This window comes from Schistocerca gregaria, chromosome 2 (genome assembly GCF_023897955.1).
Source record: "Schistocerca gregaria isolate iqSchGreg1 chromosome 2, iqSchGreg1.2, whole genome shotgun sequence".
Lineage (NCBI taxonomy): Eukaryota > Metazoa > Arthropoda > Insecta > Orthoptera > Acrididae > Schistocerca > Schistocerca gregaria.
This window is the reverse complement of record NC_064921.1, coordinates 503,709,056-503,729,220: the sequence shown is the minus strand read 5'-3', so window position 1 is coordinate 503,729,220 and position 20,165 is coordinate 503,709,056. Positions and strand designations below refer to the sequence as shown.

At 37.7% G+C, this 20,165-nt stretch overlaps 1 protein-coding gene across 3 annotated transcripts in view; it reads right to left on the bottom strand.

The window, feature by feature from the left end:
- LOC126328647 (thialysine N-epsilon-acetyltransferase-like) overlaps positions 1 to 20,165 on the bottom strand; it is a 133,139-nt gene that overhangs the window by 13,578 nt on the left and 99,396 nt on the right. For all 3 annotated transcript variants that reach the window (XM_049996056.1, XM_049996057.1, XM_049996058.1), the window contains one exon: positions 16,021 to 16,193. In XM_049996056.1, coding sequence (XP_049852013.1) covers positions 16,021 to 16,193 — 173 coding nt within the window. The remainder of the gene's footprint in view (positions 1 to 16,020; positions 16,194 to 20,165) is intronic.

Below are 20,165 nucleotides of genomic sequence, written 5' to 3'. Positions count from 1 at the left end.
ACATAATCAGTATGTACATTAATATCATACCTAATGACAATCCACATTTTAAAAGTATTCATCTACTACATAAGTTTATACACACAATTTTTTGTTTAAAATCCTTGTACTCAGAGCAGGCTTCCAATTTTTGTCTTTCCACTGATTCTTTACTCTACTTTGTTTTTTAGAATGTAAGCCTCTACTTATGATATCATTCAACATAACTCTTACTTGTGAACAATGAGGACTCTCTCTTCAGCTCCAGTCATAAATTCCAGGTGCCATGGACACTTAAATATTTCATCCTTTATTCTAATTTTTGTACTATTTTTTTTAATTAGTACTGACTAGTATCATTATTTATTGCCGCCGGCAATCTGGAGGGACTCTGGGAAAAATGAATGTGTTCCTTCCCACATTCATAAATCCTAATAACGCTAGTGGTACCTATACCTTACATATGGGTTGACCTTGAGTGGACTTCCTCCTTCTGTTTTGTTAGGCATGTCCCTTTTAATTCCTATTCTCCTATGGTACAGGTCGATCCCGTTCTTGGTGCCCCTGTCTGCACAGTATAGGTCAGCCTTTCTTAGGTCTGCCTATCTGCAATGTACACTCGCTTAGTAATACTTCATTTCACACACTAGATTCCTCCTTTACTCATCAACTTCTATGTTGTCCGCCCCCGGTAGCTGAGTGGTCAGCGTGACAGAATGTCAATCCTAAGGGCCCGGGTTCGATTCCCGGCTGGGTCGGAGATTTTCTCTGCACAGTGACTGGGTGTTGTGTTGTCCTAATCATCATCATTTCATCCCCATTGACGTGCAAGTCACCAAAGTGGCGTCAAATCGAAAGACTTGCACCAGGCGAACAGTCTACGCGATGGGAGGCCCTAGTCACATGACAATATTATTATTATTATTATTATTATTATTATTATTATCAACTTCTACATTTCCAGCATACACCATGCCTACATACATTATTCAATATACTTTACTTAAGCTGTAAGAGTCCCACTATCCTACCAGTCCTTGTTAGGCTAACCTTCTTTGATGCTTTCTTCTCTGGCGTATGTCGTCTTTCCTTGCTCACACATCCTTGTTACGCATACTTGATGTGAAATCATTCTAGTCTTATATACTTATGCAATTATCATAGTTCTTATACAATTATGCACACATGTGATATGGAATCACCATTGTCCATATATGTTTTGTAAATAGGCAATGTAGAACCATTACATTAAATGACAATGTGTGCATATTTCCCTAAAGTGTTCTTATATAACCATGTGTGCAATGTAGAACCATCACAGTAAACAACAATGTGTGCATCCATTCCTGATGTACACATTCCTTTCCCCCTACAATGCTTGATGGTTCTCTCCTTTTTGAAGTGTAACTTCATAGTTTGTGTGCTCATATTTCTTCATATGTGTGTGTGTATGTGTGTGTGTGTGTGTGTGTGTGTGTGTGTATGTGTGTGTGTGTGTGTGAATTACGAAAGGAAAAGTAGAAATGGTTGCTAAGATTGAAGAAGTGAAAGAAGATAGCCCCAAAGACAGGAAATCCTTTCCACCCCTTCCCCAAGATCCCTACCTCGCAGGTACTTGAGTGAGAAGCCAGAGTAGGTACGGCGTTAAATTGTCTCCTACAGAATGGACATTCTCACCTTCACCCTTGAGGTCCCTGAAGAAAATCTTAGTAACCCCCTATGGAGTGGCAAATGGTGAAGAATCAGTTACACTTGTTTGTGAGGGTTGTTTGAAAGGTGTGGTGTGTGTTCTGTGTTGGCCATGATTTATATGTTGGTGTAAATCATGTTTTAATCTACAACACCCACCCCTTCCAAAATCGATAAAAATCCTCCCATCTACATTACATCTCATAAAAGGTAAAAAATATTCTGTATTAAATATCAAATTATGTATCATATTATCATTGGCATTTAATTATTGCACAGTATTATATCTCATGTTAACTTAATATTTTTTTCATTTTATCAAAATGAATATGCTCCAAAAAGTATAATTCTTAACTTTTACTTGAACATATTACCTTCAGTATGAAACTAGTAATCTCATGACTTCTGGAATTATTTTAAAAGTTATGTGCTAGCTATGGTTCTCCCTATCTACCCAGAAACATGTGGCAAAATAAGGGTTTACCAGACAGCTTTCAAGAAATTTATTGTTAGAGTCCTTATAACGACATCTCATATTGATAGAACATACTCAATTAATGAAATTGATTCCATTTCGACCTCTACACACCAGTTTGCATGGCAATCTGGAGAAGAGATTACCTTCAAAGAACAGCTTAGGCAAAAATAATTCCTAACTATATGTGGATGGCAAGGCAAAAATAAGACCTAACTATATGTGGAGAGCAGGAGAGACTGGCTGGCTAGGCAGATTTAGTCTATCTTACCTCAGGGGTAATGTGCGCACCCATTTCCATTTCATGTCATCACCTAGCAAGTCAAAATAAGTTGGGAGAACATGGGACGAGTCATGGAGACAGGCAGGGGCACCCCTGGAATAACTGAGGACAATGCTATAAAATTTCCTAGTGTGCACAACTCTACTCTCTAACCCTGAAGATGACTTAATCCAAATACTTAGCAGACACAATCCTCTAACAACTGAGGACGACTCATTCACATACCAGGAGCAGTTATGGGTGACTTAATCACAGTTCCTTGCTAGTATGTTTCTCTATTAAACTGTAATTGGGGGATAATATGATAGTGTGAGAAGTAGGGGGAATTCAATGGAGGAAAATTTTATGACAGAAGAAACACCGAAAACAACTAGGGATCCAACGGTCGTCACTCCGCCCGTTAACACAGAATGTTAGAGACCCTGGGAGAACAGATGACTCCATCAGGATTCCATGGATCAGATATTAACTTCACTTGAGCAAGCACAGACCAAAACTTCTTCTGGAAGCCTGCCCAAGACGAAAAGTTTTCAATGTTTACTGTACCCCACTCTGAGGCTTCTCCTAAAAGATACCCTGCCACAAATTCAATCTTTTTTTAATCTTCCCAAATCTTGGGCAAGGCTTAATTGAACCTTTTCAAAAAATGAGTAAGGTGTACTTCCCCATCTGGCTTAAACTTAGGAAACTGCCTAGATAACCCTGAATTTGATCGCCATTGTAAATCTGTCATTACTTCACTACTTAAATACTACGTTAGGAGAAATCACCCTATTTTCCACTTTGTTCTGTATAAGTTTGAATTCTTTCCATAGTTCATCCACATTTCTCTTAGTGTTACTAAGTTCAGAAGATAAAATCGGAGACACATTGTCAGAGGTTACTCTAGTGGCAACTTTTCTGCCTACCATCTCTTCTACCTGTTCCTCCAGATAACTGATATTTATTATGTCTGAAGTGGCTAGTTTCTCTTTAAATTTCTTTCCACATTATTAACTCAAATGTTAACACCTGCAATTTGTGATTGGACTGGAGGAATTAGTTTCCCCACTTCTCAACACTTTCCTTTAAAGTGTGTAATCTTTGTTTTACAGCAACAAATGTAACATCATATACACTCTGAAATGATCCTAATTTTTCGCTAAATTCAGACTCTACACCATTACATTTATCTTCAACATCAAATTCTAACTGCTTTGCTAAATCTTGGAATTGGTTACTCTGTGTCTGATTAAAGTCAGTGAACAGGTGATTGATGTGACTATTTAAAGAACTAGTTAATTCACCTTTCAAATCTATTTTAAAATTTTCCACTTTAGTAGTTAAAATGTCATATCCAGTCTTTAAATTTCCCATGCCTTCACATAACTGGCTAAATTCCTTATTTTGTTCATCTACTTTGTATTTATCAATCCTAAAGTTTTGTTCTGAACGTCCAATTTATTATTTATTTGAGTATTCACTGTGTCTATTTCTCTACTTAAATTAGCACTCTGTGCATCAAGCTTTTCACTTAGAGATGCTGAATCTGCTTTCTGCTCATCCAACTTAGCATTCAACTGAGTATTTATTGACTCTAACTTAAGACTCTGAGCATTTAAAATTGCACTCTGTGCTTCTAAGTTTTTACTTAAAGTAGTAATTTGGGCGTTTTGAGCTTTGATTAAATTCACTACTTCAAAAAAGGCTGGCATTTCCCTACTCACTTTAATAGCCATGGCTGGTTCTGAAGTTTCTGCTAGTTGCTGTTCTTGATCCATAACTTTACACATTTTAGACCTTGTGAGCATTTAAAAAAAATCTACTCTACCTATAATAACTACAATATTACAGTCTAATTCAACAGTTCCTTCAACTTTATACTCAAACAATTACTGTTTTACACTCACCCAGCATAGAGTTCTAGCTGCATTGGTGAGCAGATATGTATTCAGCAATGGTGAACAGCACTGGTGACAGCAGCATTAAACGCTGCTTTCAGCGTCATTGTTGGCGAGTGGATGTGGAGTCAACACTGGTGAGCTGCACTGGCGCCGGCGTCATCAGATGTAAGGTTGGTTACTACATCGGTGTCAGTTGCGATGTGTGTGAGAGCTGTGTATTCTCCACACCGAATCTTCTTAGTCAAAGTTTTCTCAGTGTAACTCTGCTTAGTCTAAAATGTTGAGGTATATTCTCCATTCCTTTGATGTTATTACCTTCTTAAGTCTCTTACTGCGATGCATCCACAAATTTCTTCCATTTGGTTTCTTGGAATCAATACAATTAGTCAAAACAGTTCTCTTATCTTGTTATGCCTGGTTGCTATGGCAACTCAAAAAATCTTCTTCCCGTTTCCATCTTAAAATTGACAACATGAGGAGCAGTGTGAAACTGGATTCAATTCACAATTAACACCTCTCCCTCATCAGTTGACTTATGTGATGTGCCTAGTTGATCCTCTTCTCTGGATAGTCAGCTACAGCGATCTCCCAGAAGCTTCTTCTTCAAAGACTATCGCTGCTTATAGGAGTTTAAAAGACTCTACTTTTGTACTAATTGGGTACACGTAGAAAACTTTCAGTTCAGTCAGTGTATATTTTCACTTCAACAGGAAACCACTTTACCATTTCTTGTATCAGCATTTAAACTCTGTTAAGCCAACTGAGTCATCAATCATTAGACTCTATTAATATAAACTTATATCATAGTTGGTTTAATAACCACCACAAATTATTAACATGTCTCACCTCTAGCGAGTCCCATACATGAAATAAGTAAAAGTCTCTATTCAATCCATGCTTCATCTGCCTCTTTAACAATTATTACAGTACCATAAACCATAGAATATTACACAAACACTTCTTGTCCTTTTAATACAGCTTCCAAGGTGCGACGGGCAAACACTTGTCGGTGCTGCTCGTCTAACGCAGCTCCTGTCCTCCCATGACAAATGTCAGTCCTGCACACACAGACATGTGTTGCACAGTAAATAGGCTCTCTGCGTTTTTGAGGTGGCAGAAGGTCAAGTGGTTCCAGAATTTATGTGGAAATTCTTCACTACAAGCTAAACAGATAATTGCGTCATGCAACATAGAGTCTGCATAAGAGTCATTATGGGCATCAGTAATGAATTGACACTTATGGCTAAGGCCGTGAAGTTCAGCTGCCCAGCCCTGTATGACTGGTTTGGTTTCTTGCAGCATCAGCAGAGTCAACTCACGCCACAATGACATGCATTCATTCGCAATGGTTATTGGACAATAAATTGCACATGTGATCAAAAGTAAGAGCTGCCTGTTCTTGTAAAGTGGCAAGCAGATATAATAATTGATACACCTTAGGTGGAATCCAGGAGAGGAATAAGGCTTTGCACAAATTTGAGTCTGTCAAACCAAAAGCCAAAAAAATACCATCCAAGTCTTTTTTCGTAAGCTTTTCGTAATCCTCATATGGAGGAACTGCACCCAGTCTGTTAATGGGAGCCATCAACTTGTTCATTGCCAAAGTAAGCTGTTCAGTTACGCACAGTAGCATGGTGTCCATTGACTAAACCTGATGAAACAGCACTTAACGACTGCACACATGGAAACCATTTCAAACTCTTTGCCAATCATTTGGTAATCAAGTAACACATGAAACCATTTGAACTAACACAAAAATGACTTTATTCATAAACTTCTGAACAATAATGGAGATAAGCCTCTCATAATGCTACACATAACAAGCCAAAATAAACATACAGAAGGTGTAACATAAGTGATACACACAGCAACTAATGTGAGTGACAAAACTAAAAGAACATAGTGAGAGTGAGTCATATATAGGTGCAAATCAATGGTAGATGACACTGTGGAGCTCATGCTATGTGCATGCTTTCTACAGGCAGCCTCTAGTGGATGGTCCATGCTTATACAGTTGGTGGTGGTCCATGCTTATACAGTTGGTGGCTGATATAAGTACATACGTGCATTGACACTACATTCAGTGCACTCACATTCACATTCACATGCACTAGTAGCAGGACACAGCAAATAGTACATGATGTATAGCTTTAGGAAGGTTGAGTAAAGGTTCCTAGCCAATTCCTTATTGCTAAATTTTTAGGGAAAAAGAAAGCAAGACTACATGTAGTTCAGAGCTTGTAAGACGTTCCCCACCAGTATATGCCAACAATACTGTGGCAAACAAATAGAAGTGTTAAATTATTGTGATTGCAGCTCGATATACACCCAACTGGGAACAGAATACCACAGAACTACCAAAGCATCTACACAATTCTCTATTTGCACAACGAATGTTGGCAGACATAAGTGATATAAAAATAAAAAGATTAGCATATTATGCTTACTTTAATTCCATAATGTCACACAGTATTATTTTTTGGGGTAACACATCAAGACCAGCTAAAGTTTTCTGGGTCCAAAAAATGTATGATAAGAATTATACAATGGAAACTCCAGGTTGGAATATCCAAAATTTAAGGAAAAGATAGATTGCTACTTACTATAAAGATGACACATTAAGATGCAGAGACACACAACTAAAAAACATTTACACATTAGCTTCTGTCCACAGCCATTGTCAGAAAAAGAAACACACACACATTCATTAACACAAACAAGTACCCCTCCCCCCTCCCCCCCACACACAACTCCCATCTCCTGCAGCTTGGATGAGAATGCATGGAAGTAGCAATCTGTAGGGGGCAGGAAAGGGGAAGTGATAGCAGTGTATGAGTGGGAGCGGAGAAGAGCACTGTGGAGGGACTAGACTGCCAATAGGTGCAAATGTTGGGAGGCTGTAGGCCAGGTGGGGAGGGTGAGGTGGGGGGGGGGAATGGTACCGAAAAAGGAGAGGAGCAGAGAGTCGACCTAATCCCAACACTGAACCCTACCTCTCCCAGTTCATACCACTAGCCAACTGTGATCCTCCTCCTCTCCTACCTAACCACCCACTGGTCACCTTCCAGGAATTCCTTACCTCCAACCGGGCCTCACCATCCTTCCCTAGGTCCCTTCCTCAGAACACCAAACTTTCAGCAGAAGAAAGAGCAGTCATTCACAACCTCAAAACAAATCCTGATCTAATCACATTACCTGCAGGAAAAAGGTACAGCACTGTTTTTATTAATTGCCAAATATCTGACTCCTCCACTGATAAACTTTGCCAGAGTGATCCCATCTCACAAATCCAACATGAGAGCCAGTCCCTGCTGAAAGCCTTAGGCCTTTCCCAGATCCTCTCCCCTTAATCCATTTCCCTCCTCATCCCTATGACATCCCACACACCCACAAACCCAGCAATTCTAGATGCCCAATTGTGCCTGATTATTTTGCCCCCAATGAAAGAATTTTGACCCTCATTGATCTACATTTCCAACTAATTGCCCATAATCTAGCCTTCCAACTCAAAGGTACCAACCACTACTTTCACCAACTCTCCACCATTCCCACCCTTTTACCCCCTGGATCCCTACTCATCACTGTTGATGCCACCTCCCTATAGAAGAACATTCCTCATGCCCACAGTCTTACTGCTATAGTACACTACCTTTCCTAATGTCCTTCAGACTCCAAATCTGCTACCTCATTCCTCATGCACCTTAATTACTTTGTCTTAACTCATAACTACTTCCACTCTGAAGGAAGGATATTCAAGCAAGTCTGCAACACAGGGGGAAAAAAGAAACAGGACATTCGCATGGCACCTTCCTATGCCAACCTGTTTATGGGTCACCCAAAGGAGACTTTAATTGTTTCCCAAAATGCCAAACCATTAGTTTGGTTTGGATTCATTGATGATATGTTCAAGATCTCCACCACACACTGTCAGGTGGCTTGAGGAGTATGGATGTAGATGTAGATCTAGACTCAGGGCCAAGACACCATTCTTCATTATTTCATTACCTCAACACCTTCTCTCCCTCAATCCAATGTGTCACATCCTAGACATAGACCTCCTCCTCCCTGATGGCTCCAACAACACCTCTGTCCACATTAAACCCACCAACCACCAATAGTAGCTGCGTTTCAACAACTGTACTCCCTTCCACACCAAAAAATCCTTCCCATGCAGCCTGGTCACCTGCAGACGGCATATCTGCAGTGATTAGAACTCCCTTGCCCAGAATATTGAGGATTTCACCAACATCTTCACAGACAAGCATTATCCCCCAGACATAGTCTGCAAAGAGAACTATTGTGCCATTTCTCCTCACACCCCCAATCCTCTCACCATGCCCGAGAATCAGCCACAAAGGAGTGCCCTTTCATACCACTCCAGATTGGAACAACTGATCCACATCCTTTGCAAGGGCTCTGATTAGCTATCATAATGCCCTGAAATGATGGACATCCTACCCAATAACCTTTCCGCCCCTCCCAATGTGGTGTTCCATCACCCACCCAGCCTCCACAATATCCTAATCCACCCCTATGTCACTTCCAATCCCAAACCCTTGCCACCATAATCACATCCCTGTGGCAAACCCAGGTTCATTACCTGCCCAGTCCACTCACTCAGCACTTCTTATTCCATTCCTGTCAAGGCTTAACTTGCCTCATCAGTGGCTGGTCCACCTGTGAAAGCAGCTGTGTCATGTAACAGCTCTGCTCCTATCATTGCACAGATTTTTATATTGGTATGACTACCAACCAGCTGTCCAACAGGATGAATGGCCACTGCCAAATTGTGGCCAAGAGCAAGGAAGACCACCCTATGGCACAACTTGCACCTGAACATGACATGTTTATTTCAATGGTTGTTTCACTAGCTGAGCCACCTGGATACTCCCCACCACCAGCTTTTCTGAAATGCACAAATGGCACTTATCCTTACAATGCATTCTCCAATCCAGAAATTACGATAACATACTGTCCCCACAACCTCCACACAACATTTTCCATGCCCTCTGTCCTACCATCTCCTCCCTCTTCTTGTCTACCACCTTCTTTGTGTGCCACCCTCTGCCAAAGCACCCACTCATCTTCCTCGCTCCTCTCCTTTTTCACTCCTTGTTGCCTTGCCGCCCTTTCCCACCTCCCTGTCCCACAGCCTCCCATCACTGCACCTATTGGCAGTCTAGTACCTGTACACTGGGTCATACAGCACTTTTCAGTCTCCCCAATCATACATTGCTATCCCTTACCCTTCACTGCCCCCTCCAGAGTGTTCTTCCAATCTATGTGACAGTTTCATTCTGGTTTGAGCTGCCAGAGATGGCAGTCATGTGTGCATGAGTTGTGCTTGCTTGTGTGAATGAATGTGTGTGTGTGTGTGTGTGTGTGTGTGTGTGTGTGTGTGTGTGTGTGTGTGGCGGGGGGGGGGGGGGGGGGGGGGAGGGGGGGCTGCCCTGAAGAGGGCTGTTTAGGGAAATGGTGATACTAACTACTGATTCCCAATACATTTTTTTTCTTAATGAAATTTGTCATTAAAAATGTATCTCATTTTCAAATCAAGAGCTCAGTTCACGGAAAAAATACTAAAAAAACAAGAATTATTGTCACAAAACTTTAAAGTCACATACCCATTATTCAGGAACACACATTTCACATTTTCCATAACTTGCCAGCAACCATAAAAACCTTCTACTAATAAAGTTCAGTTTATGAGGAGCCAAATTCTAGTCCAGTGATTTCTTAGTTGAACCAACTGATGTGTATATGTTACTAATAATACAAAACAAATTGAGTATTAGTTCAATGTCACTTCTGTACAAATTCAGTGCAGTAATGCATCCTTGTAAATAAGTGTTGTATAATGATTCTTCTATTTTAAGATTTGTGCCTACACAAGCCTATAATTTTCACAATGCCCCAGTGTACTGAAAATCTGCATGTTTAGTGACAAGCTATTCATCACCTTTTAAATAAAATATCTTTTAAGATTTTTTTGACTTATTTCATATCCACAAGGATAATTTATCTTTGTATCTGTGGAGGATACAGTGTGCAAATAAATATGAAGAGATCAAAAATGAATTATAGCAATGTGGTGTACATTTGTACATAATTAAACATAAATTTGACAATTTCACTAACAGCTGGAGGACAATCAACAGCAAGAGACTGAAAGAAGATTGAGACTTAGTACCAAGTTAGTGATGTTACATATTGTATACATTTCTCTAGAATCTTCATATTAAAGCAGAGGTTCCAGTCACCTAAAGCACATTTGAGAGAAATATAACAAAATTCTTCACTGTTTCACAAAAAAAAAACTGTGCACTTTGCACAAAAAATTCAATATTAAAATAATTTTGCAAGGACGAATTGAAACATTAATAGACTCAAAGCAAATACACTCAGTAAAGTAAATGATAATAGCAGCAATAAGACAGTAGATGATAAATTCAAATTACTGGCCACTAAATTTAATGAGCTCTTGCTAATGTTAGCTGAAAGCATGAGAACAAAAACTGGTCTGTTAGAGTTACAAAGAAAAGCTTTACTTACTCCACCAGAAAACATCTGTTTTTCCTAATCAATTGCTAAAGAGATCACAAATGCACTTAGGCCACTTAAAAGCAGTAATTCTGGTTATGATGGTATTTCAACAATAGTACTAATATTTCATGTTGATTTGGTAACATCCTCCTTGTTTTACCCTTGTAATTGGTCAATGAATCAAGATGAATTTTCTGAAAGATATAAATGTGCAAGAAATAGTATATAATTATAACGTTCTCCAAGGTACAATGGCTGACCCACACCTATTCTTTTTTACATAAATTATATACCACGGAAACTTAAGGAATCTTCAAAAATTGTGATATTTGCTGAGGACACTAGTATTCTGACAGGGACTGCAAACACATTCCAACCAGACAAAGACATGAGAACAATTTTAACAAGCTTACAACTGCCCCACAGCAAACAGGTTAATCTTTAATCTTATAAAGACTCATAGTATCAGTATCAAATTTCAGGCAAATAAAAGTTACTTACAGGGCCCAAAAACAGAGATAAACAGACACACACAAGATCAAAGTCCTTGTGTGATGTTTCAAGGCATCCAGATGGATAACTAGCTGAAGTGGCACCAGAATGTTGATAAGCTACCCATAAATTAAGTTATGCTTGATTTTGTACTTAGAATTCTGTCTCTTTGTGTTGCCCTGCGGACAGGAGTGCTAGCATACCTTTTTTCACTCAGTAATGTTCTATGGAATTATGTTCTTAAGGAATGCAAAAAAGTAATTAATTGTGTAGAAGTGCACAGAAAGATTATTACTTAAAGTTGACAACTGAACATCTTGCAGTAGCCTCTCCAGGGACTTTGGGCTCCATACACTTACGTGACACGAAGTTTTATCTCATGCTGGTACTTTTCTTAACAGTAAGAGTGAATATAGGATGAATTCTGAAATTCATAATGACAGCACTAGAAGTAAAAGTAATTTCCTTAGGGGCTGTGTCTTTTAGTATAACATATCAGTTTGGGGAAAGTGATGTTTTACTCAACATCTGCCTTACAGACAAATGATGGTTGCGACATTGAAAAGTATTTGTTTCATTAGTTAAGTAATTTAGAATCACAAACTGTTCAGAAATTTGTTTCTTATTGTGCATATACATTGGCCCAGATGGATGCAAAGCATCTCCAAGGTGGGTTGATGACTGCAGTTTTACTATGTGTTCCTGTACTTGCTGGTTGAGCAGTTGCTCTGTGCTATGACATCCTGGCATAGAGAAGCAAGGTGCACCATGGAACAGCACATACAGTGACAATGGGAGTGACGTCACAGAGAGGAGATGAAGCTTAATGTTTAGATGGTAATTTATGCATAACATACAGATTCAAAACAACGGCAGATTGATGTATTCCTGTGAATTGTATATGCTGTGTTAATATATTGTCACTGATGGATCAATATAATCATATTTGAAAAAGGACTTACTATTCATGTTGATAGTTTACAGTTTTCAGTTCAAGAGAAGTTGAAAAAGTGAAGAAGTGCGCATTAAAGAACTACAAAGTTTGTCTGAACAAAATTTCAGACTAACGGTGATCATAATCTAAACACACTGCTGCCTCACACAAGTTAAAAGCACTTTAGTGACACTACTTATGGTTTACAATGGAGTTGGACAGTATGGTGCAAAGCTCTGTAGCAGGCTGCCAGTAGACATTGAGATGGAACTTGGAAGTCTCCAGTATTACAAAACAAAGTAAAGGAGTATCTTGTTAGCTGTTCCTACAGTTTATCAGAATATTTGGATTCGTAGGTGTAAATTCGTTTGAATAATAATGTTCATATTAAATAGGTTTTTAATTTTTCCTGTATATAAACAGTTGATAGTAGTCTCTAGAAGTAATTACCTTAATTATCAGTGTTAGTAAATCAGCACTACTTATAATATCTTTTTACTACACTTCAGAGAAGCAGTCTTAGTGGCCACTTCTGCCTGTTAACACATATCTTGATTTGTTCAACATACATGCATGTCTACTTCATGATGAGATTCACTGAACACAGTGTATGGATGACTGAATCTAATGCTTTCAATAATATCTTGCCTATTTTTACAGTTATTTTGCATACTGTGATGCAGAATTTTAAACAAATGCTCAACAACAGTAAAACAACCAATTAAATTCAATTTATTGCCTGCAACACCTAATTTTACATGCATGAGCATTTTCAACAGAGCATAAAGTTTTAAAATTACAATTTTTTTAGTTTACATTATTTCTTATTACATTTTAGTTCATGATAAATTCCAGTTAAATGGGTATTTTTGGATAAGCCACTGCTTGACTCACTTTTTAAAAGTATCCCCTGTCAATATATTAACTTCATTTGGTAACAAGTTATTAACAACAGCTCTTTTGACATAGCGGCTTTTTGCTGTTAAAGTTAATCTTCTGTTAACCATATGAAAATCTTTTCTATGCCTTGTTTCAGAGTTGTGAATATCCATGTTTCTTTTTGTGGTCTTACTGTCTTCTTTCACTAGCATTATAGTTTCTAGTATATATATAGCATAAACTGTAAGAATATTGTGTCTAATGAGTAGGGGTTTGCAAGAAGTTCCTGGTTTTACTTTTTCTATGATCCTCAAGGCTCACTTCTGGAGTATGAAAACACTTTTCATATTAGTTTGGCATGTCCCACCCCACCGTACTATTACATAAGTAAAGAAAGGATACACTAATCCATAAATACAGTCCTTAGGGTTTAAGAATTAAGATATGGTGGAAATCTTCTTACTACATATAGACTGGGTGTTATTTGTTTACAGAGATAATCAGCTTGCTGCTTCCATTAAAGTCAATCACCTGTGCATAAACCCAAGAATTTAAAATCTGTAAATGTTTTTGGTAGAATTTCCTCAATTACAGTCAATTTTGTCTGTTTGGACCACTGTATTTAAAATTAATGATATTAGTTTTTCTATGTTTACTTTTAGGTTCTCTATTTCAAAGTGAGCTCTTGCTTTTTCAATAAAGTTATGTATCTCTTCAACTAGGCTGGGCTCACTGTCTGCACAGCAGACACCAGATATATCATCTGCACACACAGAGATCAACTGCTTATTGTCAAGATAACTTGGCAAATCATTTACATAGTATACGAATAGGACTGGACCTAAAATAGAGCTCTGAGGAACACCAAAATGCATATATCCTATACTTGACCTTCTCCTCTCCAGTATTTCTCCATTAGAGTATATAATCTCCGTCCACTGTTGTCTACCCTTTAAATATGTTTCTAGCAATTGCATGAGTTTTCCAGTGACACCACTCTTCACAATTTTTGCTAAGAGCACATCATGATGTAATCTATCAAATGCCCTTGATAGGTCAAGGAATACGCCTGCTGCTTGGGATTTTTCATTTATTTTTTCAAGCACATTATGGACAAATTGTACAGAGGCTGACGTGGTACTTCAACCTCTTCTGAAACCATGCTGGAAATCTCTTAATATGTCAGCATTGTTGTAATGTTCCAAAATGTTTTTTAATATTATTTTCTCTATCAGTTTGCTGAGGGTTTTTGTGTATTGGTTTCACTACAGATAGATTCAGCTTGTCAGGGAACACACCGTCTTAGAGAACACAGTTTATTAGATGAACTAGTGGTTTCATTAGTTCATGTTTACATTTTATCAATAGATAAGGAGAAATTTCATCTAATCCTGCTGATGTTTTGTTTCTGAGGTTACCAATAAGCTGCAGAATGTCATATGTGCTTACTGCAGGTAATGTTCTGTAGCTCTATTTGTTACAGGACTCAAATAAGTGCCGTATATCCTGTTTCAATGGTATCTATGAAGCAATTATTAAAAATATTGCTAAGTAGAAGAGGACCAGAGATATCTTCACTATTCACAATTAATTGTACATTGTTAACTTTAGTTTCTGTTTCATTGCTTCTGATTTTATTTACAAACGACCAGCAAGTCTTTGAAGTGTTATCTGAACCTCGTATCAGTTAACTGATTCTTTCTTATTTTAATTTCCTGACTTCCTTGCGGTACTTATATTTGTACTACTTGTAGAGTTCTTTAATTAACTCTGAGTTAGTCAGTCTGTGTAGGCTACACATGTTTTCCATTTTTTCTTTCAGATCTTTTGTTTTAAAATCTAGTGGCACAGGTTCTGATTTTGAAGGCTGATTTTTCTGGATACTCACTTTTCTTAATGGCATGGCTCTATTTAAGTTCTCAGTCATAATTTCTGTGAACTTGTTCCATTTGTTGTTGACCCAAATGGTAGTTATAACTGATTCTCATGTTTCCTGGCTTAAACTGTTTCTTAGTGTAGCAGTGTTGTTTGCAGATAATATTCACCTCTGCATGTACTTTTTTGTTTGTTTGAATTTGGTATTCCTTTTTAACACTAGTGTTTGGCCTAAATGCTCTGAGAGGTGACTATTCATTATGTATGTTGCAATGATGTGGTCATAATTTGTGATAACGTTATCAACTGAAATACTATGTGTGTTAGCTATTCTGGTGGGTACTAGTTCAAGAAGATTTTTAGCCCCATAAGACAGGATACAATCTGTAAAACGTTTGCTTTCGTGACCATCATGTAAAGTGTTGATGTTCAGATCTCCCAGTATGATAGGATTTACACTTCTACAGACTCCCTCAAGTGATTTCAGAAAAGCATCAAAGTTTCCACATGGGGATCTATATACACCTATGACAAAGAAATTAAAAGTGCTAAATGTAATTTTAAGAATTGCAGTTTCGAAATCTTTTTCAACACAGCATGTTGTCTTATACAGAAACCACAAGGCACAAGGTGTCAACAACAGTAAAGCATGTTGCATTAAATTGAAGTCAAATAAAACAAGGTATATGTAAGTTATGACAAAGACCTGGTAGTTATCTTTTGTGCCAACTTGGCTTGTTCACATGGAATATGAAAGTTTTGATAATCTTTTGAAATTAATCTTAAGCTTCTTATGGTGTAACCAACTGCATTTTATGGTAAATTTTTCACGTAAAGCAATAATATTAAATCAAACATTTATATTGAAAATTCATTAAGTCTAATGTATTTAGTATACTTATTTACTTGGCCTGCTGAAACAATGGTTTGTTTTTCCAGGCTGATTTAATACCCAAGCACACAAATAACAGTATGGATAAAACCTTACCTTTGCCACCTTATCAAAAAGAGCTGAACCAAGCTTTGATCCCCTGTACTCAGGTGTAACATAAATATCCTCTAAGTAAATTGTACGTCCCCTTTGAGAGGAATAGGAAAAGAAATACAAAGCATGTCCAATAAGCTTTGCACAGCTGTCTCCCATTTTCAATACATCTGAAACTGTTAAAACATTGCAATCTTCTTCATGTTACATCCCACTAAATTAAGTAAATATAATTATTTCCTTAATGAGTTTAAGATGCATAAATCATAATTACTGATAACATTAAATCAGAATCAAGGTGCCTACACTAAATGCAAACATCATCTGCTGAAATAAGTAGATTCTTATATTACCTTACAACAGCAGACATACTAAATTAAGTCTGAAGATGAGATAATAAAACACAATTCTTATTACCATGAGCAACAAGAGAAGAAAAAAGAAGGTGATCTTCACTGTAAAATAACTCATACCTGTGTTTGGACCCCACATAAACTGGAAGGGGTATACTACACTTACAGAAATTTCTCTAATGATGTCCCCATCCAACAAGAGACTGAAGATCAGTAAAAGAATGCATTATTCTGTTACCTTTTCTCAAAATTGGTGACAGATGTTTAAATAATGATGAGCAATATACATACATATATTATCCAAGTACTTAATATCTCAGAGCATTCCCAGCATAAACAATGTGTTCATATCGTAGTCTTAGCAACAGTTTATGGCATGTCTGTCCCTTATGCAAATCTCTTACTGTTATGTATTCTACAGATATATTTGGAGATGTGAATATGTAGCAGAATTAATCACAACACAGACTGTACAATCTAAAAATGAGTCCTGGATATGTAAAAGCTAACTGTGATGGGGTAACTGAACTAATCTTGTAATATAGCATTATGTTTGGTCAGACAGATGTACAGGAAAGTAACAGAGACAAGAGATGATGCAAATAATATTACAATTATCACAAGGAAAGACATGACAGAATGTTTCCTCCATTCATTAGTATCGCATTTATAACTAATTTCAACAATGTTATCCACAGTCAAAGATACACCTTGCAAGTACTCTACAGAAGATTATAAAATTAAAAAAAATTATTAAATAATGGATTGTTACAACAGGAGCAGGAGAGTTACTCTGGATAATATGAGTAGATACAAAGATAATGTTTCCTTTTCTTTAATGGAAAACATACTCCAAAGATCTACAGTCGATAATATGAACACCTTATCCTCTCTCTGAGCTCATCATTGGCCTCATTATAGTATGTAGATATTTACTTTCTTCAGGCAAGCAAATAGGAAGCTGCAGTACACAAAATGGAAACCAAACATTGCTGCCATGGTCCTGATGCCAAATGTTAGTGGGTGTAATGGTACATCATGACATAAAGCATGTATACTGTGTGCAGTGATAAATATTGATAAAGATAGCAGCAGTGTCTTACATTCTTAAGTACCTTCTTTGAAAAACAGTATTGCACACTAAGGATAAACTGAATTAGGTTGCACTGTTTTTAAACATAGTAGCCTTGTATTCAGAAAGACTGAAATTTAAATCTCCATCTGGCCAACAAGATTTATGTTTTCTTTGATTTCCTTAAATTACTTCAGGCAAATGGTTCCTACCATAATGCCACAGCCAACTACTTGATCCATCTTTGTCAAAGAAGGTCAGTAATAATGTAAAGCCTGTACATTTCTTTTTTTCTTCCTTAAACTGTAATATCATGACATGTTCAATATTGTTGAACTTTGGTCAACAGATAAATGAAAATACTACCACTAATGAAAGAGAAATGTTTTATTTGGGTTTCAGTGAAGTATGTATAGTGGAAAAAACAGTGGAAATGTAACAGAGATCAGATCATAAGGTGGATACGTCAGATTTACACTTGGTACGTAGATATTTACTTTCTAAACTGCAATATACACTCACAGTTTATTGAGGATCCAGTTATTAAGCCACTGGAAAAGATGCTGTGGTGGAACTTAGTCAAATTGTGGAAGAGATGTGAAAATATGTGATTAGAAACTGGAAAAAGAAAGTTGATAGGAAAGCAGTGTCAGTGTGTTCTTCCTCCTACAAATTCTAGATTAACCAAAAGTACTACATGAAATGCCATGAATCATGACTTTAACATTTCATTTATATATGACCAATAACTTTTGCAAGCAATTAAAGGTCTTTACATGGATAGTCAAGCAGCAGTTAGAGTTGACGGTAAATTGAGTTCATGGTTCAGAGTAGTTTCAGGAGTAAGACAAGGTTGCAACCTGTCTCCACTGTTGTTTATATTATTTATGGATCATATGTTGAAAACAATAAACTGGCTGGGTGAGATTAAGATATGTGAAGACAAAATAAGCAGTCTTGCATATGCGGATGACTTAGTTGTGATGGCAGATTCGATTGAAAGTTTGCAAAGTAATATTTCAGAGCTAGATCAGAAATGTAAGGACTATGGTATGAAGATTAGCATCTCCAAAATGAAAGTAATGTTGGTGGGAAAGAAATATAAACGGATAGAGTGACAAATAGGAGGAACAAAGCTAGAACAGGTGGACAGTTTCAAGTACTTAGGATGCATATTCTCACAGGATGGCAACATAATGAAAGAACTGGAAGCGAGGTGTAGCAAAGCTAATGCAGTGAGCGCTCAGCTACGATCTACTCTCTTCTGCAAGAAGGAAGTCAGCACCAAGACTAAGTTATATGTGCACTGTTCAATCTTTCGACCAATTTTGTTTTAAGGGAGCGAAAGCTGGGTGGATTCAGGTTACCTTATCAACAAGGTTGAGGTTATGGATATGATTGAAGGTACTAGTAGATGGGAACAATGGCAGGAGGGTGTCCACAATGAGGAAATCAAAGAAAAACTGGGAATGAACTCTATAGATGTAGCAGTCAGGATGAACAGGATTAGATGGTGGGGTCATGTTACACGCATGGGAGAAGCAGGGTTACCCAAGAGACTCATGGGTTCAGCAGTAGAGGGTAGGAGATGTCGGGGCAGACCAAGGAGAAGGTACCTGGATTTGGTTAAGAATGATTTTGAAGTAATAGGTTTAACATCAGTTCTCGGACTCACCATGAGAGGTCACATGATATTCATTGGACTGTTGCCCTGTAAACACATGTCAAGTCAGTGCTCTTGGAAGAGAGTTGTGGCAGTGATGTGGCATAGTGATTTGTGAAGATGCAAAAAAATCAAGATTCAAGCAGTGATTAATTACTTCGTAAAGGAATGTATGAAAGCAAAGGGCATTCATGCCGATTTCCAGAATACTCTGGGGGACTCTGCTCCTTCATATTCAGGTGTTTCCAAGTGGACAAATGAATTGAAATTTGGTTGAGAGAGCTTAGATGATGATATGTGAAGTGGTTGGTCAAGATGTGTCATTACTCCAGAAAGCATTGCAAAAGTGCACAAAATGGTCATAGAGGACTGCCAATTGAAAGTGTGTGAAATTGCTCACACTTGCCAGATTCGTCTGAAAAGGTATATCACGTTTTAAATGAAGAATTAGAAATGAAAAAATTATCTGCAAGATGGGTGTCGCAACTCTTGATGCTCCTGGATCAAAAACGCATAAGAATGGACATATCGGACCAATGTTTGACCCATTTTAGGAGAAAAAACAAGATTTTTTGCACTGGTTTGTGACCACAGATGAAACTTAGGTGCGCTACTATAACCCAGAGACAAAACAACAGTCAAAGTAGTGGAAACATGCTGATTCTCCTCCACCAATGAAAGCAAAGGCAATTCCTTCTGTGAGAAAGGTCATGGCACCAGTGTTTTGGGTTGCAAAGGGGATTCTGTTTGTAGATTATCTCCCCACTGGGCAAACAATTACTGGAGATTATTATCCTAACCTCCTCGGCATATTCCAACAAAAGATACGTGAGAAAAGGCCGGTTTAGCAAGAAAGAAAGTCATCTCCCATCAAGACAATGCGCACCACACATATGTACTGTTGCTATAGCAAAATTACATGAGATATGGTATAAATTGTTGCCAAACCTGCATTGTTCACCTGATATGGCTCCATCAGATTTCTATCTCTTCCCAGAACTGAAAATTTTTCTTGGTGGATGAAAATTCACTTCACATGAAGATTGATAGCTGGAGTTGA